The 26,577-nt window shown below is 34.4% G+C and overlaps 1 protein-coding gene across 5 annotated transcripts in view; it reads right to left on the minus strand.

Annotated features, from left to right (window-relative positions):
* Positions 1–26,577, minus strand: part of KIF6 (kinesin family member 6) — a 157,734-nt gene that overhangs the window by 109,069 nt on the left and 22,088 nt on the right. For all 5 annotated transcript variants that reach the window (XM_048298808.1, XM_048298807.1, XM_048298806.1 and 2 more), the window contains 4 exons: positions 19,538–19,667; positions 11,129–11,335; positions 6,766–6,909; positions 2,466–2,552 (listed from right to left, as the gene is read on the minus strand). In XM_048298808.1, coding sequence (XP_048154765.1) covers positions 2,466–2,552; positions 6,766–6,909; positions 11,129–11,335; positions 19,538–19,667 — 568 coding nt within the window. The remainder of the gene's footprint in view (positions 1–2,465; positions 2,553–6,765; positions 6,910–11,128; positions 11,336–19,537; positions 19,668–26,577) is intronic.

The raw sequence follows: 26,577 nt of genomic DNA on the forward strand, positions 1-26,577 counted from the left end.
TATGGCCCTTTATATGATATTTTTAGACGGATATGCATACACTAATTCCATGGGCAAAAGAAGTTTCCAAGAGAGGAATGTTTTCAAGAAAAAATTAATCACTCTTGATTGCATGCACTTTCCAGAAATGAGATTGTTGAAACTGATGACACATATTTTCACCAGATGTTAAAACTCATTTCAAACATATTTCTTTTAATGAGTAAATTTAATAATAACTTCCTAAATTTTGAATTAGCATTTTTACTTTAAAAATCACAATATTCTAAACATGCATATCATTATTTCTTTTAACTCTAAACCTACAGTTGATATATTTTTTACAATAAAGATTGAAAGTCTAGCATAGTATTTTATTTAATAATCTATTAAAGTGATGACTGTTAATTAGAGAAGTTGCAAGAACACTTAGAAAAATTTGCAAGGCCAAACATTTTACCCTGATTTTAGATTGCCCCATTTTGCTGCCACATTCTGATGTAGTTTGTGCCAGTTACTGAGTCAAGAAAATAAAATTTGGGGCTGGAGTGTAAAATGGTAGACAGCTGAATGACAGTAGCCTCTGTGTTCAATGTTCAAATTTGTTAGCATGACTAACTTCAATCTGACAACAACAGAAATACCAATTTCAGGATATGGATAAAAGATTCATTTTCAAATATTATTAAAACAAACAAAAATCTACAGAAACAAAATTTCTATTTTTACATGAATGCCAGAAGAGATGAGGTTTAATTCAAGACTTTGATTTTCAGTTTAAACTATGTTCTTTGACCATGAGTGAGAGAGATTCAAAGAGGAGTCACTTAAAAGTACAACAGGTACAAATTCATCTTCTTAGTAAGGTAAAAAGTCAGGAAGTCTCCATCATGAAGACTAAAGTTTACGCAACAATCAGACTTAACTCAAATCCACCAAGAGGTATTGTGAACTCCCTTAATAAACCATGTGTTCAGCTCACAGATGATAGATACTGCCAATAAATTGTGTTCGATTTTTATGAAAAAAATCTTAAATCAAGCACTTTACCGAATAGTAAGGTTGCATCCTGGGAATATATTTAAGATGGGCAATGAGCACAGGGCCGTATAAACTCAAGATACCTGTGTTCCCCTGCCTTTTCCACAAGAGGGGATAGTTTTCTAACTCTCACGAGTCCACTTTTGCTTTACTTGCTAAATGATCCTGCAGAGTGAGACATACCAAACTCATGGAGTATAGGTCCACAGGATGTAGTAAATGTTCAGGAGCCTGCATGTGTTTTACCTCTATCAAAGGTTTCTGTGGCCATGGAAGAAATGTCTTGCATTATTTGCTACTAGACAGTCTATGTAGAGAAGAAAAAAAGAACAGACAGATAGAAATGAAGAAGTTGTTCAATGCCTGTTGGGTTTATTTTCTGGGTTGTTTTTATTTTTTTTTTTTTTTAAATCTGTGATGTTCTTGCTTTTAGAAATAGATTGGAAAGAAAAATAAAATAAATAATAATAAAGAAGAAAACCATCTGAAAACCTGACAAGGATCTTCTATTCCCTTTGAGCTTCAAGGACAAGAGACAATGAAAAATAAAAGCACAATCATTAACAGTAACTGAAATATGCTAATTACTATCAAGTAACAATGAATGAAATCATTAGCTACATAATCCCTGAGGTTTAGAGAACAAATGCTTCTGATGTTATATAATCTAGCATTCTGCAGGTTCTGGAAATCCTATTTCCGTCTCCTTTGCTTGTCTTCCTTTTTTCCCTAACTGTAACTACACGGAGTTCTTTCTTCCTAGCTAAAATGTTCCTTGAATCATTTTCAAGGAAGGACTCGGGATGGGTATGTTTCTTAGCTTTTTAATACACAAATTGTTTCAGTGCAGCCGTGTGCCTTCATCAAGTGACTAGCAATCTTAGTACATTTTAAAGAGTTTTAGAACCATCCAATTATCTGTGGGAATTATTTAGAAACTATCACTGAAACAAAACAACTCTGGCTTCTCCACTCACACCATCCCCAGCTCCGCCCCTTCACACCGCCCTAAGCTCTGCCTCTCATGCCACCCACCACCTTGAGCCGAGGGTTAGGGTTAGGGTTAGGGTTTGGGTTTGGTTAGGGTTAGAGTTAGGGTTTGGTTAGGGTTGGTGTTAGGGTTAGGGTTTGGTTAGGGTTAGAGTTGGTGTTTGGGTTAGGGTTGGCTTACGGTTAAGGTTAGGTTTGGCTTAGGGGTTAGGGTTTCTCAGCTTTAAGAGCTTAGAAAGTTTTTAGAGATTTATAAAGATCCACCTAATTACAATTATCCAAAACAAAAAAACCTAAAGGGGCAGTTATTTTATAGAAATAAAGGTGGAGCTTGCCTCTGAAAACAGTTTCACTGGATGTTGCAGTATAACATCCTCAACATCAATTTGACTGCTATTGTTTAATAAGACTTAAAGCAAGCAATCTCCTTCCCTCTGTCCCCAGACAACTCTCACCAATGCGGGGTCAATTTCTTCATTAAGAACTGCTTCATTCTTAATAAGAGCAACTCGCTGTGCAAATCTGCAGGTTGATATAGATTCCTGGAAAAAAAAAAAAAAAAAGAGAGAAAGGAGAGAATTCCAATTACCTTTGCACTAGGTAAGTAGACCAGACTGCTAATGAAGTCATTAAACTACTTTTCTGTTTTTTGACAATCTTACAGAAATAATCTATCATTTCATATTCCAAAATAATAATATTCAAGGGAAATAAGGTTAGCATATTCATGACAGGGGCATACAAAACTGTTAAATCATAGTACATATTTTATTGACCCAGTTTATCTCCTGACCAACTGTGTTTCAGGTAAGTCTGCAGCTGGAACTGTAGGATAACAAAGCCATGCTAATTAGAAGGTAATAACTTTTGAATGATGAGAAAAAGAGAAAACTAAGTAAAAGTTTTTCTTTTTTTTTTTGTAAAAAAGGGACTAGATAATTTTATATAAAAGAAGCTGGGAAAAGAGATTAAGGGAAGATGAGTGGAAGTCCATGACCACTGAGAAACAAGCCAGGAGACTTGGAACTAGGAGGCATACATGGGAACTATGATACCAGACAAAAATCTGTCAGCTGAGCTAAGATGGGGAGCAGCAGGAATGGAAGGTAGAAAAAAAGAAAGATACAAGACTGAGTTGGTTGGGGAAACTCTGTGACAGCCAGTGTGTACTTCCATCTAGGCACAGAAAGAAATCAAAGATCCTTATAAGTATTGTTCCCTCATTCGCAATCAGCTGACATTTAAATGCCAGACCCTCCTAAAAAACTTACATATTTAATGAAAAAAAACCCAGCAACTGCCTACAGTTAGGTCAAATAATAAAACATAGAATATTAGGCAGTAGTCTTAGAAATTCAAATGATGTTTGAGAAACTGTATGATAAAATTTTATGAGATGTGGCAGCCTGCATCTAAAAGAGAATTTATACATAGCCCCTAAATTAATTCACTACTGTTACAAAATTTATTTTCATAATCAAAGTAATTCTGTAGTTTTCAGTCCTCCAATGTAAGAAAATACCAGTTTAAATGTTATGTTCATACACTTCTTTTTCCACATGACTTCTGTCTCTTTAAGTGCATGGAGGTTCAGTATCTGAATAAGGGAAGATATTTCTTGCTAAAGACAGAATATATACAGAGAGGATCAAAGGAAAGGAAGACCTTAGAGTTAAGAGAGTTGCACACAGTATTAGTTGGGCTCTATGTCTGCCTCTGCTCCTCCTGTGCAATGACGATCAGCCAATGTGATTTTAATTAGGTTCTAAACATATAGTAAATACAGTTATATGTACAGTACACATACTGCATTTCCACTAGATCTCTTTGCCTTATTTAGTGTGCAGAATATGTTAAATTAATGAGTAGCTAATCAATCCAGTTCTCACTGTTCAATATGTTAGCTTACAATTTGTTTATTCTATGCCATCAAAATGGTAATCAAGTCAGACATCTAATTTCCTAATCATTTTTCTACCATGCTTACCATCACAGCACCTCAGGACTTTATAAGAATTAATCGATTAATACTCTTTGCTGCAAGTGTGTGGAATGATTATACTTAACAGAATGGAAACTGAAGTCAAAAGTACCAAAAAAATTATATTCATTTGTTGTCATTCTATGACCTGCTGTTCAAAACAGCTTCCATTCCGCTTCAGTTACAGCTATATTAACCTATCTACAATACAGAATCAACATCTTCATCCAAGCACTCCACAAAACTAGCAAAAAAAATGTGATGTAGTGATCCAAGAAAGTCTGTACAAACTCATTGGTAGAAGTAGGAATATAATCTAGTTCTCTAGGATAATCATCTATTTGTCTTCTTCATAGGAGTGCCCTTTCTTACTCTGAATTCTCTGCTTCGTTACAAGAAACAACACTAGGTCCCTAAGCAAGTGGCTTTTATTATACAACTTCAATTCATACTGGGGGTAGCTCTGTCTTGTGCATTGTTTGTGAATGAAATGTATAACCAATGGAAAAAACAAACCAACATGCAAATCTAACATAACTATGAATAATGACTCATGCAGCTATCCTGATTCTGGCATTTCTAATGATTAGTAATTGATTTATCATCCATTTATTTTACTCGGACATATTAGCTTATCATCCATCTATATTATTAGGATATATCAGATTTTGGGGAGCAAGAAAGGTATTTTGTTTTTTTCTAATTTTTGGGAGGACCGCAGAATAAGGTCTGTTGTGTAGATTGTGTACGTTAAAGCAAGAACATGAAAACTGTCAATAGCTTATTCTGGATAATTGCTTGGTCGAAATATTTCCAAAATAATATCTAGAACACAATGTGAGATACACACACCTGAGAATTGATATATGAAAGGGTTCTGATCTCACGGAGCTTAAAATAAAATTAACTAATGTACCCAGCCACATTTGTTACCAGACAATATGCTTGCATAATTACATGTTTGCAAGTCTAAACAATATGTTTTCATTTAACAGCAAAGTCCAGTTTCCTAAAGAAAAAATCTGTAACTAGATGAAGTATGGTTTGAGTATAATGCTTTCCACTGTATTTCAGAAAACAGTCTTAGATTAAATAGTTTTTCTTTTCTTGTTTATTCATATTAGAATGCTTTAATCTTAAGAAAATCAGGAAATAAATAGATTATAAATGGCTTTGAGCAGTGTTCTATGTATTCACATTGGTACATATTTTAGAATAAAATAGACGAAACTATTTCACTTGGAAGGGACCTACAATGATCAGCAAGTCCAACTGCCTGACCAAGTTAAAGCACAGTGTTAGGGGCATTGTCCAAACACCTCTTAAACACTGACAGGCTTGGGGCATCAACCACCTCTCCAGCCTGATCCAGTGTTTGACCATCCTCTCAAAGAAGTGCTTCCTAATGTCCAGCCTGAACCTCACCTGGTGCAGCTTTGAACTATTCCCATACATTCCATCACTGGATACCAGGGAGAAGAACTCAACATCTCCCTCTCTACTTTCCCCCAGGGAGAAGTAGAGAACAATGAGATCACCCTCAGCCTTCTTTGCTCCAAACTAGACAAACCCAAATTCCTCAGCTGCTCCTCACTGGACATTTTTTCCAGCCTCTCACCAGCTTTGTTTTCCTCCTCTGGCTGCACTCAAGGACGTTCACATCCTTCTTAACCTGTGAGGCCCAGAAATGCACAGTCAAAAAAGAACTGCACACTCACACAAAAGAGGTGATTATCCTGCTGTTTGCCATGCTCAAGGTCAGAATGGCAAACAGCAGGATAATCACCTCTTTTGATCTGGTTGTGCTGTGTTTGAATACCCCAGGATGCGGTGCCCTATTGGCTGCCAGGGCTCACTGCTCATCTGACCAGCACCCCTGGATCCATTTCTGCAGGACTACTTTCCAGCCACTCGTCTCCCAAATGATGCTCGTGTTGGGCAGTACTCCACTGTAAGTGCAGAACCCTTGTTAAATTTCATTTCAATAATCATAGCCTAATGCTCCGATCTATCTGAAAACCTCTGCAAGGCCTCCTGTCCCTCAAGAGAGTGAACAACACCTCCAAGTTTGGTATCATCGGCAAACTTGCTAATGGGACATTCAACTCATTGATGAATATATGGAACAGAACTGGCCCTAGAACTGAACCCTGAGGAACATCACTGCAGACCAGTCTCCAGCCAGATGTAGCCCCATTCACTACAACCCTTTGATAAAAACTACAGACCTGTTTGTAAACAAAAAGAAGAAAACATCACTACATATAATTCCAGTGCAGGAAACTGGTAAAAGGACACAAAAGTATTTGAAAAATTTCCATAAATCCCAAACTACTCCACCCAATTCCGTTTCTCTCCTAGTGAACTCTCCATTTGTCTACCATACTCTATGAAATCTTGACTCCAAAGAAGTCTAACAGAAGTTCTGCCAAGGTTTTCAGTGGAAATGCACTTCTATAACTCAAACATTTATTCATCAGGAAATCAGTAAATTGAAAAAAGGAGTAGTTCATTACTAGGTGCAAATAATTTCCCAACTGCTACTTGACTTGAGATTACTTAGAGAAAAGCATTATTTCCTAAAGGATTTGTCTATATCCTACAGCAATTTCCACTGATAAAATTATCTTCTGGAAATAAAATTAAAATGTTCTTTTAAAAAGATAAGAATAAAAGCTTACACACTAGAATTGTAATCTATACTAAAAATCAAAAGAGCAGTATCTATAGAGAAGGGACAAGATTTTTGTTCAAGATAGAGAGAAATGGCATACATCTATATTTCTTTTGTCCATAGCAAGTGTTGCTATCATGGTAGTCATGCAGTTTCCTCCTAGGCTGTCTCTTAGCACTGAGGTCATCATAGAGTTTCGGTAAGGAATGTGGGACCGGTTTTTCTCTGCAAGGGCAATTATTACCTGAAACAACAGCAAAAAAAAAAAGACTTTTACATTTATATGTCTATTAATGGTTGACACACAAACAGAAAAACCAATCTGCTCAGGAACTTCTGACACAACAAAACTATGCTTATGCACCCAGTTAGCTGTAAACCCACTGGCTTTATTGAAAGAATTCCAAGTTAAATTTCAGCATTTTTATATGTCTTTGTAGGAGCTGGACCTGAAAGACCAAATACATTAAATTTTATCATATCCTAACCTTATAGTCTCTCAGCAACATGGAAACTGAACACGATAAACTCAAACCCACAGGTTTTCCTAAGATGGAGGAACTCACTGAAAATCTTCCTCATAATTTTTTCTGCCATAACAATAAAATATGGACAGTATTAAAGTAAAAACTTCCTCAATATTTGCTAAAGCATGCTTTAAAAATTACACATTCTTGAAACACATGCTTCTTAGATAGGCCAATACATTTATTTCTGAGAAAATGTCTTGGAAAGCAAAGCACAAATAAAAGGGTGCATGATTACAATGTACTGCTGGAAAGAAATGACTCAGTTTAGAATATATATGCCTTGGCCAAAAAGGAAATTGTACACCTACTATTCTCAGTTTCCCTCCTCAGCTGTTTACATTATGGGATCTAATTATTATTAAATAAAAAGCTAGATTATCCCATGATGTCCTGTGATATAAAAGATTTGAACTCTTATGTGGCCAAGTACTGTACTGAAATACTGTAGCTATACATGTGCTAGCTCTCCTAAATGATTAGGAGTTGGTTTTTCTTTAATAAACGTTACATACCAGTGTATATTTTGTTCATACTACATTTACAAAAATTGCTATTTTAGAAAATTTAGTAGCAACTTTTTTGTGGCATTAGTTTCTCTTAATGGTCTTCAGAAAGTTAAAAGTTAAAACTATAAATCTTACACTGGCAGCCCTGAGAGACACAATACTTGTAGTTCTAAACTTAATAATATCACTAAAGCAGAAATTTTCATTTTGAGTGGGTCAAACAAACCACTTTAAGGCCTAGTTGCTGTCAGAACTCTTGGCACTTTTGGTAAAGTTGCATCCTATACGAAACATAATTGTGTAGAGCAGGTACATTCACTCTCAACTCCACTGACACATGTGGAAACACTGGTAAGCATAAAGGAAAGCGCAAGACTCACAAGTGGTTCTGACATGATCTGAAGTGCACCCAGGAGTCCCTGTTTCTATACACATCCTTTGTGCAAGGAACAGATTTGCACCAGTACCTCATGTCATCAGGCAGCCAAAACATGCTCTCAGAGAATCCTCAAGAGATGGGGATTTTGGGGTGCATCACTTGCAGAAACAGAGCTGTCAGGTACACCTATATCTTGCTATTTAGTGTATCACATGCTCTGAAGCCATACGCCTGCTTCAGAGGTTGTCTTTTATGTTTCTCATCCCACTTCCCATTTCTAGTAGAGTTTAGAAGCTTAAGCTCTGGTCCTTACAGAGAAAACCAACCAAACAACCAACCAACCAACCAACTCCCCCCAAAACCAAAAAAAACCAAACCCTTTTTGGTAAATATGGGCAGCAACCATTCAGTAATGGATCAAGTCTGTCAACATTCCCTAAATGGAACACATGTTAAATGACAGTAAACAAACATATTCATTAAAGCAGTGAGAACATTGTACTCTGTTATTTTGGGGAAATAATTCCATTATAGTGTCAAATCACAAGGCAGTTTAACTGTTAATTTGTGACTCAAAATTTGGTCCAGGATCCACTATGTTTGTATCATAAGGGAATATCTACATACGCACAGCTACATTGCAGCTGTAATTCCAGAACATGCTACTACATCTCTCAGACAAATAAAGCTACCTAGATATGGTAGTAGGGACTTTTAAGTTCCTGCTGTCATTTTAGATCAGCTGCATGAAACCATCCTCATTTTTCTCTAGACATAGAGGCCGCTTGGAGTAAAAGTGTAGTGGATTTATTTGAAGAGCTTTTTAACACACTGCGGATATTTAACAAGTAGACCAAGTGTGCTAACACAGAACTGTGTTCCCATTATCATCTTGACACAAATCATTTTTCGTGACTATTTTACTGTGAAAAGTATTTCAAAATGGCATAAATCAACACTAGACCACCAGTAGATAACTAAATAGTTGAGAATTTAAATAAGCTGATTTTGAGGGATTTGTGCACTTTAATGTTAGTCACTGCAAGGTCAGGATTGAATGGTTCAATTCCCACTGAATAAAAAGATATTTTTATTGTCTTTGGTGGTCTTTTATTCAATATTATCAAACATTTCTATTGATATACAATCCCAGACAGAATCCAAAAGGGTTATTTCCAACTGTATTTCTCTAAAATAGGCATTAAAGCTTGCATGACAAAATATTTTTCCCTTCTAAATACAAAGAAAAAAAATCATACAATAAATAAGAAGGGATCCTGAGTATAATTTCTAGATTCTGAAGATGTCAATTTTAGAGTCACTGATCCTTGTCACTCCCCTTGAGTACAACCCAAATACAGACATTTTTCTTCAAGGTAAAATTTAAACAAATAAGGGGTATGAAAAAAATTCAATGTGATAGTAAATGACTGACTGCCACCTGCTGTACCTCAGCTTCTTCTTTTGACACATGAAATATCTCTGATCATAAATTAAATGAAATCCAAGAGATCAGTTTTTGTTAACAGAAGAACACGACAAAAATGTAAAATATTCTTCCCAGCAAGTAGAACAGTTATATTTCCTAATCAGAATTTAAAAGAATTTTCATATACACACACCCACAAAATTTTCAGATTTAATGAATTCCTCAACTGTATATTTTACTAAATAGCACATATACTGTAATGTAAATTAAAAAGCACAGATTTTAATTTTAGAGTTAAGCCTTTTTTCTTCTCCCTAACCCCCTTATTTTTTCCCTAAATGACAACCTCACAGACATGCTATATTTGTACATAAAAATTTTTAAAGAAGCCTTAGGAAAAAAAGCTGTATCCTCCATCAGAATCCCCGAAGAAATTAATTTCTAGGAACAGGAACAGTGTTTGCTGTACTGTGAAAAAAACATTATATATTCAGTCTCAGGAAGAAATTAATTTCTCTTACAGGTGTGAGGTCTGAAAGGGACATTTGAAAATCTTCAGTGATTCCAACTTAATAGCACAGCATTCACGAAAGAGGTTTAATTCATTGCCAAGTGTTTCTTACCTTAACTTGGTAAGCATCATAAACATCAAACATATAAAACATCATGGTCGATAAGAGAGAGATATATATTAAAGCCATAATAATATTTTTAAAAATATAACACTAAAATAATTAATTTTACTAAATGAATCAATAATTATCTAATTATTTTAAAACACATATGAATAATAATAATTAACCAAATCCTTCTACTGGAAATCTTTATCTCCAAAGTTTCCATTCACTGCTGCTGTCTTAAGTAATTTTTTTTTTAAATAAATAAGATTAGTTAGGAGTAATCTATTTTCTCAATATTTGCCTTTTCCAAAGAGGAAAAATAAGAAGCAACAGTGAAAGGAGGTTAGGAATTTAGTATACCTTAAATAAAGACGCTAAATCTTTTTAGTAACAACAGCTGAATGACAAAGATTTCTGGACATTTATTATTATTATTATTTTTACTATTATTATTACTATTATTTCTATGAGTTCTATTGGTATAAATCCAATTATGGTTGTCACTCCATAAATACATTACCAAAGATAACTTCCGTCTCAAAAAGATCAAATATTTGAATTGGTAGAGGAATAAAACAACACATGACAGAGACCCTAATTATTTACCATATTACAATGCTTGAACCAAATAAAACCCAAATGCTTTCATTTTAGTGATACATCCTGATCCCAGCTATGGAAGGGGAAGAAGATAACGAAGAATATTTTTAGGAGAAATATAGCTGAAGTCTTGTAAATATCTTTAGTATTCCAAAGAAAACAAGAACACTATTTTGGAAATACTACCCTGTATATCGACTATAACTTTACTGCTTAATTATTAAGTTTTCCCTAAATTAAAATATTTTATTTTAAAGGAAGACCTATCAAGTCAATAATTAAAAAAACCCTGTGAAATATATCCTAAGTGAATATTGGAATCCAGTTTCCCAAAACATTGCACGTTGTTAATCAGGAATGTAGTAAAGGAAGAAATCTTTTACTCTATTTCAATTTTACCTGCTCCAAATAATGTAATGAGAGGTTGATATATTTGGCTTCTGTCAGTAAGTGACCTCCAATTCCAGTCTTTGCAACACGTTCTGAACCAGCAAGGTCCACTAAATGCAACTTGGAGTGTCGGATAGTTGCAGATCCAGGTTCCTTGCTGGAGATGTGAATAGTGAAAATGCAGTGAGATCGGCTTGAGGCTTGATTCATTGGTGTCTACAATGATAAGAAGAAAAAGAACTCTCACTGTTTAGTGGATAAATAAAATTAGCTTTTTATAGCTCAATAATCTGGCAACTGAAATCATCTATCCAATTTTTTATCTATTGGACATGTAATAAATACGCAAAAAACCCCCAAAAGGATTTCACCTGCCATTCACATTCTGGAAAAATATTTGGATAACTTTAATCTGGACAAATTGTACTGCAAGCAATCAAGGTTGTTCCAAAATACTGTAACATTGAGGACATCAGCAAAGCAAGTGGCCTTACTATGTGAGGAATACTGGAAAAGGGCACCTTGACTGGAGGGAAAGTTACTAACTCCTGATCCCCGAGAAGTTATTAATTTCCCCATTGGTGCACCAATTCTTCCTTGTTTTTTCCTGATAGGTAGATGCCAGTGTAACTAGGACTAGGACTTCCTATAAGGCTTTAAACTTTTCCATTTTTACTTTTATTAAAAAATTTTACTTGGCAAAATCAGTACCATATTTTTAGGTGGCATGACAGAGTTTTCATAAAATGTTTGGCTTTAAATATTTGTTGTTTGGGAATAACTACAGCCACACTTCCTTAACACATGGATATTCTTCGTCAGCTTTTAGAAATGCTCAGTCTTAGCATTATTTCAGAGGTTTTCTCAATGTATTTAAAATGTGGAACTGAAAATTTTAAACAGCTCTCAGTTATTTAACTTTAGATTTCAAATGACCATATGCCATCACACATGCATTTTTCTTAAAAAACATACAAAATATCTTTCAGCATCTAAAGCACCTTTTGTTTAGTTGTATCAAGCTATTGTTAGAAACTTAAATCAAAAATAATTCCTCATTACCCTCATTTCATAAATAGCTAAAGCTTTAGATTATATATGGAGATTAAAGGTTTAGCATAGAGATAGTATTTTTATTCATAAACTGTAACAAGTATGACTACATTGTTTTCATGACATAAATGCTTGACTGCAGAAATATAGACTAGTAAAATCATAAATCAATATTATTGAGTTAGCAACTAAATCTATATTTATTTGTAGCTGCTGAAAAAAAAGTAATTTAAAAATCCTGGTTACACTGTTTACATTAATCTCTTGGCTCTACTTCATTCCTCTGTTATTCTGGAGTAACTTTTAATGTAGGCATATCCTGTGATTCAGCCCAGCTATACCAAGATACTGCTTTTTTTCACACAGTCTGCTTTAGCATGCAACACTGTAGATGGTAAAATGGCCTGCCTATTGCAGGTATTGAAGATGTTGTCTTATTAATCCAGAAAGGACAGCTCTTAACAGAAAGACTGCAAGGTGAATGGTCCTTTAACAGGAATAATATGGACAGCTATACCACTTGGTTCAATTGTCTCCATTTCAGCTTCCTTTTTTTTTTTTTTTTCCAGCCTTAATAGTGCCAGCACAATGAAATTGGTTTTGGGAACTGATCCAGCTCAAGAAAAAAAAAAAAAAAAAAAAAAAAAAGACTGCAAACCATAGATATTTAACCTGGATCAGTTTCTTGATTCAGCCACAGCACAGCTGTAGAAAACAGTTGTGATAGAATACAGAAAACGGCAGCATACAGTATGAGAACAAGTAGGTAGTGTGCAGGAATAGCATACACTTGTATGGTGGTGAAAATTCTGTAAGGAAATTTCAGCCCTAGCACTATTTTCTTTTGGGCTGCTTTACCTAATAAAGGCAAGCTCAGAGGGAGAGGGAAAAGAATTTTGATTATTATTTTATACAGATGAAGAATTTTATAATTCATGATCCTGTGAAATGAGCATCAGAGTGCAGTCACATGCTATGCTGTCCTCAGAGGTGAGGCTGGGCAAATGAAGGGGAAGTGATTTGTAGTGCTGGAATGAAAATAAACAGGCTGAGGGAAAGGTGTCAAGCAAGAAAATACTCCGAAACTTACTTAAAATGCAGTTACACTAAGGAAAAGTTATATGCTGTGAAAATGTACTTTATTCAGCAATTCTGATTCCATGAATAGTCAGAGCCAACTTCACTTATTTTACTAGGACAGCTATGATTTTATTATTTGCAGCTCTGTGAAGCAGGACTGGATATTTTATTTCTTCCAGCTCAAAATCCACAACAGAATTCATTTTAAGGACATTCTCCTTGACAGAACTGATATTAAGGGATATTTTGCACTACAGACATGGCATCAGTCACACTATACTGCAGACAAGTCTAAGCCAGATCAAATATCAGTCAGGTCCAGCGGTGGAAGCACAAAGCAAACATTGCTATGAAAGAAGCTGAAGAAATCATCATACTTCTGAATAAGCATTCTTACGCAAACTTCAGTTTCACACTGCAGCAAAACCTCATGTATTTAAAAATGTGCTTTTAGTCAGACCCATTTAATGCCAACAGAGGCAAAAAAAAATTCAGATCATGAAAGAAAATAATTTCAGGGCTCTGAGTTCCAAAAGCACAGGGCAATATTTGCTCTAGGCTTTTACTGTCTATTGCAATACACCAGCCACGACCTTATTTTGTGTGTTCCAAGTAGATTTGGCTGGACTAGTCATTAGAAATTCCATTGCTTTTCTCTCCACAGTTTCTTTTACTCATGTAAATGAAAAAATGAATGTAGGTGATCTGGAAGTCGTTGGCTAGAATCCCAAACTGATATTTCTGTGAAGTCCTTCTTCAGAGTAGAACCATGGTTTAATCAAGATGCCAAGACTCCCTTTTCCAGTCTGATTCTCTCTCTGCTTTGCAGTTCCCATATATAGGAAGCTCTGCTAGAACTCTTGCAGAAAGCATAAAGCAATAAAAATTTAAACTGTTAAATGGGATGCAATAATGAATGTTAATTGCATAATCCCTCCATACTTTTCTACTTTTACCACACAAGTAGATGCAAAGCACACAACAGAAATGATGACTTGTTGGCATCTCCAGTCCAAAAACAAGCCCTTTTTCTGTTTGGTTATTGCTTATCTTACATATGCAGCTTCTGAGTATCACCATTCATCTGCTTAGAGAGTTTGAAAACAGAAACAAAATTTTCTGGACAGTGTCTCAGAGACTACTAAAATGCTCCTTTAGTGGTTTTCGGAGTTCATTTTGACTTTGTTAGCAGTATTCAAACCATATGTATATGAAATCATCCTCACACTAATTTGATGTGATGAAGAAAAAAAGAGAAAGAGGGGAGTGGCCTGGTTCTCACAGATGGTTGCTATTGTGAGAGTTATATATAGAACAACTGATGAGCTGCAGTTACTTACAAAGAAATAATTTTTTCCAGGAATTCTGTGACATCATGAACCACATAAGCAGACTTTAGATGCTTTGTAATATCATGTGAACACTACAAAGGACTTAATGCCAGGTCATCTGTTGCTGCCCATTTGTGGCATGGTAAAGGACAAATTCAATAACATTTAGGATCATGACTTGGTAAAGCATCAGTGTTTCATTTGATCATGGAAAATATGTACAAGGTGTATTTCAAGCCATACTAGCCAGGCTTGTTTTATTCCAGGACAAAAATATACCTGTGTTTGCTGAAATTAAATAAATTGTATAGAAGCTTTGTGACTTTAACTACTACATCTATTTATACAAAGGTTAAAAGAAGGAGGCTTCTACTTGAATGAGAATCTACAGCACAGTCATACTGGAAGAAGCCTCTGAGTTGAATGTTTCTTTCAAGGAATACAAGGTCAAGAAACATCCAAAAACTTGCTGGAACCTAAGTTGTCCATCTTAATCTAATTCTTACCTATCTTAAGTCAGCAAAACACTCCAGGAATTCTTCCCTATATAGGAATTTATGTATTTCCCAAACCTTTTATTTGTTGCAGCTTCTATTATAAATGTTTTGACTAATAATAGCCAGAAATGGATGCTACTGGTCTAAATGGAGTTCTTAATAGTTGAGGACCTGAGAAAGAGAAAGCTTCTTAAATGGGACAAAGACATATGAAAAGCTGTTTGAAAATCGGCTCTGGACTAACAGAAGCTGCTACTACCTGGAAGAATAATGTGTTGATTATGGCTGCCAAAACACTCTGACAGAGAAAATACATGAAAAGAGTTCAGGACCATGGGAACAAAACAATTTTGCCAGTGATAAATGGAGTTGTTCAGGCCATATTGCAAACCACCTCCACCTGGCAACTTATATCGTTCCAGTGGAATCTTTTCTTCCTTGAATCAAAATATTTAGACAGCAGAAGAACAGTTTTCCTTTACGAATGAATTAGTCACTAGCCAATGCATAAAGAAAAGCTGATTCAGAGTGTTCAGAGTTTTTTGAAAGAATGTCTCAGTGAAAAGGTACAAAATTTTCTTTTAAGGAGTGTTTCTTTTTCTTCTTAAGGTTTTTTTGCTTTTGAACTTTTCAAAGAAGAGCAAGGGGGAAAAAAAGTACTCATAGTATCCAACATTGATACCAAATCAATTTTCTCCGAACTCATGCTACAATCAGAGGGATATCTGCAGGGAGATGTTCTGACAGCTACAGTCATTCCACAGTTCAGAGGGATATCTCTGTCTAATTAATATAAACTCCACCAGTCCCAACAGAAAGATGCTATAAGGAAAAGCACATAAATTGAAGGAGGTACCTGTCTTTATATCTGGTAGATGAGAAAGACCTTAACATGTCTTTAGTTTACTTTCTAAATAATATGGTACAGGTGAAGGGGCTCCTCAGTTGCACTTAGGTACACTTGTCATAATTGAAATTGAAAAACTGTTGCTATGAAAACATAAGGATCAGAATAGGTGCAATCACTTCCTGAGAGCAATACTTTATCTTTCCATATTTACTACGACTTCACAGTTAGGCCATGGTAAGTTCTAAACTCAGGTAACTTTTAAAATAATTAATATTCCCTGGTGAAGATATTATTAAACCTTATTTTATATAGTGCCTTTTATCCATATAAATCCCAAAGCATTTTAAGGATGATTCAAAGTAGTACGCATGACCAGCGATTTTTTTACCACGCATGGAAATGAAAGCACCTGTACTGAAATGATGATGCCATTTGGTGCTAATATTACAATATAACAGGTCTGTTGGAGTGGAAATAAATTAGCAATTGACCAATGAAGAACCTAGGAAAGCAGAAAGTTTCAATTTCTTCTGGACAGCAGCACCATGCATTTTTGTCAAAAGTGACATTTAATCTCATATGCTCACACACTCAAATCCTATTTTTTCTATTTCACCCAATAAAAAAATCAGTCAAACACTATCAGTGACTTTCTAAATCATGAGAATACTAACGTACAATAAATACAAATAGATTTAGTTCAATTCAGAGGTCACAAGTCAGTCCCCACAACTATCCTTAAACCTTTAAGTTTAATTCTTTCTTGAAATAAACATATTTAAAATTGCCAAAAGCTTACTGATTGCCCCAAGTGTATTTCAAACATTTTAAATGATGGAACAAATTCTGTGTAGTATACACTGTATCTCAAATTTAAAAAATGGAGTGCTATAGGTATAAAACCATGCACTAAAATATTTCCTTCCTCATTAAATCAATGTACTTTTTCATTAGAGGAAAAATAAATTCTAACTCTACATTCAACTGCAGTGCTCAGATGTACTAATCCCAGAAAATGATTTTACAGTTTTGAAATTGCTGTGCATCCTTGGGAGGCTACCTTACTCTGCTGATTTAAGAGAAATACTAAAATCTCTAAGAATTCTCAAAATCACAGAGGTTTAGGCATGTTATTTCAGAAGACAGGGGTCATATGCGATTCCCATCACAAGAACTTAGAAAAGACCTCTTCAGCTGAAGATATATTAATAGTATACCAAAATAAAATTGTTTGAGTACACTGCCTAAATGGCCAAACACTTATTTCCACACAGGAGCTTTTTCAGATGTTGCTGCTACCAACTGCTTACATTGCAAAATAGATTTTCAAATCCTCAGCATGCATATCAGATACTGAAATCATAAAATTGTTTTAACAGATAAAAAAAATAAAAAACCAGTTCAGATTTTATAAGCTGTTGCTGCAGATTCTTATGTATTCAAATGTAACGAGAAACTGCTTTGTTGGAAAACAAACAAAAATCTACTCCTTACATTCAGCAGAGCTGCCAACAAAAGACTCAGCTTTTTTGGTTTTGATCTCTGCCTGTTTCTCTCTAGCAAAATATGAGACAAAAAATTCCTATTTGGATTTTTACATTATGAATTGTCTGTGCACAAATGTCTTCCAACTTACCATTTACACAACTTGTAGTACACATCAAAACTAGAGCAAAGGACCAGTCCTACACTGTCTATTAAAGCAATCCTGCACAAATTAGATTGGTTTCCTTTCTTTTCCTTGTCTTGGGCTATATAGTTAGTGTGGGAAAGAAGCATTCGGTTGTAAGTGTTCCCTTAGGTTCTGACATTTAATGAATGAATGAATGAATGTTGCCTATAAAGTACTTTTAATATTGTGATGACTTTTTTTTAGCACAATCAGTGATGAGGGAAAAATGCAGCCCTCAAAACACAAGTTAGACTGCATTAGCATAGGCAATGCAAAAATTAAATTGTAATTCTTATTTTCTAAATAGTCACTCTTCAAAGAAGAGTTATTCAGGGTTAAAGCATTAGATTGCAATTTTAGAGGCTACAGATCCCAAATGTGATCCATGACAGTCACCTGAGTTTTTCCACAGCCAAACTCTTCTTCATTAAAAAAGATGATTCAAGCATTTATTTTACTTTCTTTTCTATTTAGGTCCATTAATCTTGTGTCTTTTTCTTTAAAGTTTACTTAAGAGGGTTCTAATCTTCAGAGGTCAGAAAGTATTATCATAACTCAAGATTTAAAAATATGGATCTCCAGAGAAGTTATGCCATAAGTCCTGTTTTTTAGCTCTCTAGATTAACCCTTGTCTCCTCTATTATGCTTTGTCAAGTTCCTCTCCTTCACACGATACCAATTTTTCTATTTCAATATCATCAAGCAGTTCCTTGCCTCAATGCTCAGGTTTATGAGAAGCTCTTATGTTGATTATCTCTTGCCTTAACATATTCCCACCTCTCAAAATGTAACCATTGAAATAGTCATCCTTGAGAAAGAGAACAAACACTTTGGTTGCCTATTTATGTTTTGTAATCAAATGCTTCTTCCCCTGTGTCCAGGTGCACGTAGTCATCCAGCAGGAACACAGAACTACCTGACTATTCACATACTCTAAGTGTCTTTCTTGTTAATGATTTATGATATATCCCTTTGGAGCTACAAAGGAAGAAAACCCACAAAGTTCTAAAAGAGAGTTAACTGTATTGTAGTAAAGACACATTGATAGTGCTCACATTATACAATACACTTTTTATATTTACATTCCATATCCAAGCATGAGGAAAAAAAAGAACCTTACAGATGTTGGATACAGAAACATTTCATTTGAATTTTTCAGAATCAATAAAAACATGCTTATGTTTGAATATTGGCACATATTTATTTTGAATTTCCTTTGAACTACCATTTGGGGGTTTGATTTTTGGTGAGGATTTTTTATTTATTTGGTTGGTTTGGAGTTTTTTTGTTTGGTTTGGGGGGAAGGATTGTTTTGGTTTTTTTGTTTGTTGTTTTGTTACACATAACACCATGTGCTTATGCAATAAGCAGGAAAAAAAGAGGGGACTTATATTAAATACTTCAAAGGCAATTTAGTGCTTAATCATAGAATCATAGAATGGTTTGAGTTTGAAGGTACCTTAAAGATCATCTCATTCCAACCTCCCAACCCCATCACACTCCATGAGTAGAGACACCTTCCACTGGAACAGGTTGCTCAGGACCCCATTCTACCTGATGTTGAACACTTCCAGGGAAAAAACTTCAGTAGGAATGTTTGACAGTGCTTTGTAAGACCCTGTTTTCTTAATCTTTACATGTCTGATACATGCCACATTCAAAAGTCAGTCTGTAGTTTACAAGAATTTTTGTATTCTACTTGTTTGAATTTCAGTAGGTTATGACATCAAGAACCACCAATCAGCTCCACTAGGGAAAGCTATCATCAGAGAAACAGTTATTTAATTTCACTGTGGAAATATACTCAAAAAGAGGATACTAATCTATCTCCAAGAACTTCCAAAAATATACATCTTATTTGAGAGAGGAGGAAAGAGGTTTTTGACCATTTTAACTCTGGTGGTATTAAGAAAGATTTGAAACAGCAAATCTCACCTCAGCAATCATTCTATTGGTGTCCCCCAGGAAGAGTAGGTTTAAGGCTTCCTCTTCATTGGTTGCTTGCTGAAGAGACAAGTTTTTCAGATGAATGTTTTGATCAGAGTCTTCCATTATTGCAACTTTTCTACATGGAAAATAAAAACAACAAATGAAAACTAGAGTTTTAACGTGATGTTATTTCATACTTTCATTTTGATTGCACCTAAAAGGTGAAATCTAAAACCCAAATGCAATCATAATGAAAGAACTAAAAACATAAATGATACACATTAAAGCAAGTGTTAATTTCTTTTTTTACTGTCACCTCATTTTTATTATGAAATTCCTCCATTATTATGAAACTTCACATAGAAAAGGAATATAAGAAAACTGTAAGGTTTAGAGAAAGCTTTGGGATTTTTATTTCTTGAGATATAGTAAAATCTCAAGAGAGAGGTTAGATGCATCATCACAAGCAAATAATACATAGGGGTTTGTTTGCTGTTACCAAGTACAGATGATACATAAAGCATACCATAATTTTGATGTACAAATAGACATGGAATATTTCAGCATCAACACATCTGTAGTCAAGATGTTTCTAATAACTTTGCATTTATCAAGATTGTTTCTCTTTTCATTCTTCTTAAGTGGTAGTAACTACAACTGTAAATTATCCCTTTCTTAAATTAAAAGCAAGCAAACAGAATGATTTTATTTATTCCCACTGTTAGAAATATTCTTAGTTCCACTTCTATAGGACTTAAAGTTCCCAGAAAGAAATTGGATGCAAGTAGCAAGGATATGGCAAAAGGTCCAGAAGACCTGCTAAATATTACTGAAAATCCTTTTCGCTTCTTTAAATAGTCCTTTAAAATAAGAATCTTCTTCCTTTTGAAATGGTTAGTGAGAATGAAACTTTATTAGCATTACTGAGTAGCCATTAGGGTCTCCTCAATTGGGACATTCTATAGTATCCAACATGGAGGCCAAGTAGTTGCCTCACTGGATTTGGAAAACTCCCAGAGAAAAGAATCTATTAAAGCAGAAGTACACTACATCTGAGGATGAATAACATGTTCTTCAGGGTGAATTACATGTTCTGATACAATTTAAAACAAGCAAATTAGAACTTTTAAAAAACTTGGAAGATGTTTTTATTTAAGCTATACCTTTATTTTCTGTATAAATACAGATAACATTTTCTATCTATACATATACACCTATATGTGTACATAATGTATATAAATATTTTTTCATGTTCTTCAAGATAAACCACAAGAGGGAGTATGGGGCTTGAGTTTTTATCAGTAGGTAGTTCTTGCACGTTAATTACTTCAAGTTGCTTCAAAACCAGAGAGATTGGGTTTTGCTCTGCTTTGCTTGCCTTTTTTTCCCCCCAAAAAGCTGACAGAATCAAATCAAGCATCAAAGCAGCATTCCCTAGTATTACTCTTAGATACTGTGGGAGTAGTTCACAGTCTGATGGCCAAAACATTCAAATGGACATACAGAAATAATTTTAACACATTGCAATACACTCAATCTTTTCAAGAAAAATTGCATGTAAAAGTACACACAAAGCTTCTTTAGTACTCATAACAACTGCTTTTCCAAGTATGATTGCCTCCCACTGTTAGCCTTATTTTTGTGTGGTGGTGTAAGACGTTTCTAATACAATGAAAACTCAGCGTCCTCACTCAAAGCATAAACCCCAGAGTACAATTCTGCTCTTGCATGTCAAACTTTTAATAATGCCAAGTTGTATTCTGTCTGCAATTCCATCTCTGTGTGCATCACACATTAAAGCCCAGAGTGGTTCTCATTACAGTATGACACTCTGACTAGTTTTAATATTTTGAAATTGCATGGTAAGCATCCTCTACCTATGTTTATAATTTAGGAAAATGATATTGTTTTATTATGCACATTTGGCATAGTGTTTAAACTTTTAAGGATCTTTTCAGTCTACTCTTTGATCAATGATTATAAAAAATTCCCAGAAAATTAAGATATTAGTTTGGATACAAAACTCTGGAGGATTATTGTATTAGACAGGAAACAGTGGGGACATCACAAAATAGCAACAGCTTCCTATACAAGGGCCTTGCAACTATTAGGAATATTTCCAAATGGAAACCTAAATTTGCAAATCTAGAGGCATCTACCAAAACTTCCTCAGAAGGGTATGTTCCAAAATGACAACAAAATTATTTATTTTACAGTGCTATAAAGTTAATGTATAATATGATAATAATTTTGATAGAGCTTTCTCTATATTAGTGAAACTTTTAAATTTCATAGCCCTAATTTGGACCTTGTAGTGGAAAAACTCTGTGAAGTCTCCAAGGCTTAGAATTGAAGAAATCTAAAATAATCTCAAAAACTTTATAAACATTTAAAAATTAAACATAATGATGCAAACAAATAACATATGAAGATACACAACTTCTATGGCAATACATGAGCAGGATATAGTGATACTACTTCATTGTGAGGAGACTACACAGCCAATAATAAATTTAGGAAAAAGATAAAAAGAGAAAAGCAGCAAGTGTGCATCTTGGAGTCAGTCCAGAAGAACAGAATGAATTAATGGATACAAATAGGTAATGTTTTGTAAAACTGCAAGGAACTTTAGGTTTTAAGAAAGAATGGTCAGGATAATCATCCTCTGTATCATCCCAAAAATATGATCTTTTAGAAGTACAACTCCCCGAATACCACAACAGAGGACAAAGTCAATACTTATTCAAGAGGTAAGGTTACAAAGTTACTCAGCTACCAGCACAACTTTCAACAGCACACAGATTTGATTTTCCATTCAAGTGGAGACCTAGAGCATAATCTCCTTATGAGACATGGCAGAACTATGAGATGAGTAAGTGCTTGTGCAGACTTGCTTGACACGTCACATTGTGATAGGAAATCCTTCCCACTGTCTCCAATGGATTCTGTTTTGAGACAGCAAAAACAAATTTGGGCTGTTCTGGATGTTATAGACGTGACTGGGAGACTGTTACATATTTAGGAGTTAATGATTCATGTAACAGTGAACGTGAGCAGGCACAGCCTGTGAGGTGCTGCACGCACAGTGCGGCATTCAGGTCTGTGCTGTGCGGCACAGATCCCTTGGCTGCAGGATAAATTCACTAAGTTCCCAGGAGAGCACATTCTAGAATGAAGCTGTTTCCTTGTAAGAAAATTACACAAATACTCAAAAGAGCAAAAGGGAGACCTTCTCTCTGTGGCCAGGAGCTGTACTGCTCTGTGCAGTGTGCCATGGGGAAATCCATTCAAGCTCTGTTCAATGCTGCATGAATGCAGGGCACCCAGCACCTGATGGGATTTACTTGCCACCTGTATTCCTCCTCCTCTTATTCTATCTTGCCAAAGTGGTTACCCTATTAAGCCATTTGTTGTGGGGCCTTTCTTTCTGAGATCTGGAAAAAGCTGTGCACTGTCTCTCTCTCTCCCCTCACCCCACCATCCAACAAAGAATCAAAACTGAAACAATGAGATTGGTGGTTCATGTAAGAACAAAACATACAAATTCTGTTAGACTTTGCAGGCAACTTCAAGAATCTAACTCACAAGAAGATATTTGTTAAATAAGCTTTGACATTCATAAGAAAATTTGTCTTGAATTAATTTACTCATCAAATGCCTATAGAAAAGTTGCCTTAGAAAGGCTTCACTTACATTCTACTCTTTTTCAGGAAACAAATCAACATAAAATATGGATGTGAATAACCAATATATTATGTATGTGGAAGTTATTGTATACATTTAAAGTGCAATTTGCTTAAACTGTAATTTAAAAAAAATCATAATCTTAGAAGAAATGGTTCAAAACTGTTTTTAGCTGTCTCCTCATTAACAAAAAGAAAAGTCTAACCTTACAAAACTTTGTATTGTCTTAATCTTTGGTATTCAGTAGTAACACAATGAATATTCTTAATTTTTAAAGAACATATTTCATATAAAAAAAGCAAACTAATACTATTATTAACCGGAGAAGTTTTAAAATACTGGTAATTCTCAGAACCCTGAAAATATAGTTCTTGAAGGTGGTGAGTTCCCACATTACATAGTTGGTACAGCCATTCAAAGGGGCTGACTGTTGAGACTGGAGAGGAGCATCAGGTTTATTTGCATAAAAAAATCAGACTGAATAAAATATATTTCCTATGTGTTCAAAATTATTCCTTTAGCCTTTTTTATTTTTATCCTTCTTTGTTAAGGAAAACAGCAATTATTATACTAGTTGTTTTAGCTTCCATGTCAGCAATTTGGTAACTCTTAAAGCCCTTGGAGGGCAGTAGAGAAACAGAAGAGTATAAACTCACTTGAGGTAGCTAACCAATATCCAGTAACAGGTTTTGTTTTGAAGTGAAAGTATTTCACACTAACTCCATGGAACATAACAGTTCTACATGTTACTAACATATATTAAGATAGGTATTATTGTTGATGTTTGAAGTTAATTAGCTCACAGCTTAAAGTGTGGTTTTGTTAAAGTCAGCCAGCATCATACTAAAACTTACACACTTCTCTCTCAAAGAGGACTTTAAAGAATCTTCACACAAAAATGGGGAATCACTTTTTGCGGGCTTGAAATTTAGATTCTGTTTTCCCCTGGCTACAGCACTCCTGAGTAATGGTTGTCTGAGCTCCTTGAGAAGTAGCTCCTCAATTACTGCAGTTTAGACTGTAATTCTAAGGCAAAACAGCACGAAATGTACTTTGCCTTCACATGCAAGAGGGCCCCCTGCCACAGGACAGGTAAAGCAGTAACCTCTTGGTTATCTCTGACTTAATCCAGTCATTCTTGACTAACGGTTCTATAACCTCAACCTTTACTTTTGTGTTATATCTGGTGCCAAAAAAAAAAAAAAAAAAAAAAAAAAATCTGTACTTCTTAATAAATAACAACAAGTTAGGAAAAGTTTTTATGGGTAGGTTGTAACTAAAGTGAAATTGGTTAGATTCAGTAACATTGGGTTACATAAACTGCAAATAAACTACAACAGAGAACCTGTTGGAGATAAAAGGCTCTTTCACAAATGCACAGTAAATTAAGAGCTTCAGAAAAGTATTCCTAATTTAAACAGTCCTGCAAAACTTTTATGAAAACATGAGGTGGCAGTAAGTATTTAAATAGTCTTCTACCAGCCTTATTTTATAGCAATAATTTCATACTTTTTATGTGTTTGAAAAAAATCATAATTTCCTTGTATAAACATGGAATTCTACAGCTACAAATAGAATTAGACTGTCAAATTCAATTTTTTGCATTCTAGCAAGTAAGATTCTTCAAATATTTTTTGTATCTGCTGATGCTGGGTTTCAGCTACAATGTCACAAAATTAAAACTGTCAGATTTGTGTAATAAAACAAGTTACAATTGTACACTAAAGTATATTTCGTATAAAACATTAATGTATATCAAATGATATCTTTTTTGGGCTACATGTAATATCATTCCAACTAAACATCAAGAAAACTAGGTTTTTTCTGTTAAAATAGAAGTTTAATGGGATTTCAAAACCAACATTATTTGTTGTAGAAATATCTGTAGCTATTAGAAACAATATACCTATTTATGTATACATATTTAAAAATGTATATGTATACATACCTCTACATATGCATGCATATGTAAATAATTACATCATTCTGCATATGAACCTATATATGTATACATATAGATAGACATAGAGATGTGCAGATATATGGAGCCCATTCATGCATTTGTCAGGAATTTATTTCCAGAAGGGTGGTAACTGTTTTTCTGAGAGCTTCTTCCCTTCTGGCAGACTCAGATGAATTAAGTAAGGAGCGTTAAAATGAAAATTTCATAGTCTACAGAATATACAAAGTATGGCTACACACAAAACCTTGACTTCAGGAGCTGAGATTCCAAGTCTAATCATGAAATGATTAGATGCAATGGACAATTTTTAAAATGTTTATTATTCACTTTGCCTTAAGCCTCAAATACTATTTTAATATCTCATTTTTCAAGTACTATCAACAAGCCTGTGGTGTACCCACAAGATTTTCATAACTTCTATCACCTGAATGCAATCTGTGTTTATTCCTTACATTGAACTGGTAACATAAAGCCAATAATGCAGAGTTTGCAGGTCAGAAGTATGTATCTTTCATTCAAACTGTATCCCTTTCTTTTGCAGTAATATGGATAACAATACTGTTCCAGAACAATCTGCATACCATATGAGGTTAACTAATCTTTTTGCTTATTCTTCTAAAATGACACATTCCTTCAATACTCTTATTGTTTATCTTAAATACTTAGGAAAGTATCAGCACTGACTGCTAATATTTACCCAAGAATATTGGGTGAATAACCTGCCTTTGGCTTTTTATGGTGCTTAAAGCTCAGATGATCCACTGCGGAGTTCAACAGAAAATTATGCATAATATAACGCCTTTAAAGTACAAAAAACATTAGTTCTTTTTAATAGTCTCATTAAATACGACTTTCAAGCAAACTTGAGAAAGTTATTATTTTGTATTTTGCTTACTAACACTAAAATATTAAGAGCTCTTAAGTACATAAAATTCTCAGAAAAAGTAACTATATTTTAGGTAATAAACACCTGATAAATATTAAAATATGCAATTACTATTTACTTATATGTAACTACTACTTTATCATTTATGAAAATTAATCAAGTAATTGAAATATAGTAAATCACATAACTACCCATTCCTGCAATTTTTACTCCCTTTTTAGATCAGAATGACACTATATATTTTTAAGTTTTGAATCCCCAAACGACAATATTAAAAAATAAACAAAACATATTTATTAATTAAATACTTTTACACATGTTAAATATGAGTCATGTAGGTATAATTCTAGTGTACAGAACATATTTTATTGACAAATGATGTAGTGGAAATAATAATATCCATGTACAGTAAAACCTTAAAGCACATATTAATATTAGTTACTCTGCATAGAAAAATTTATTTTCTCACTAAAACTCATCCTGCAGTAGTGTACACTATGTAAGTTTATAGGT

The sequence above is a fragment of the Corvus hawaiiensis genome, chromosome 3, assembly GCF_020740725.1.
Source record: "Corvus hawaiiensis isolate bCorHaw1 chromosome 3, bCorHaw1.pri.cur, whole genome shotgun sequence".
In the NCBI taxonomy this organism is placed as follows: Eukaryota; Metazoa; Chordata; class Aves; order Passeriformes; family Corvidae; genus Corvus; species Corvus hawaiiensis.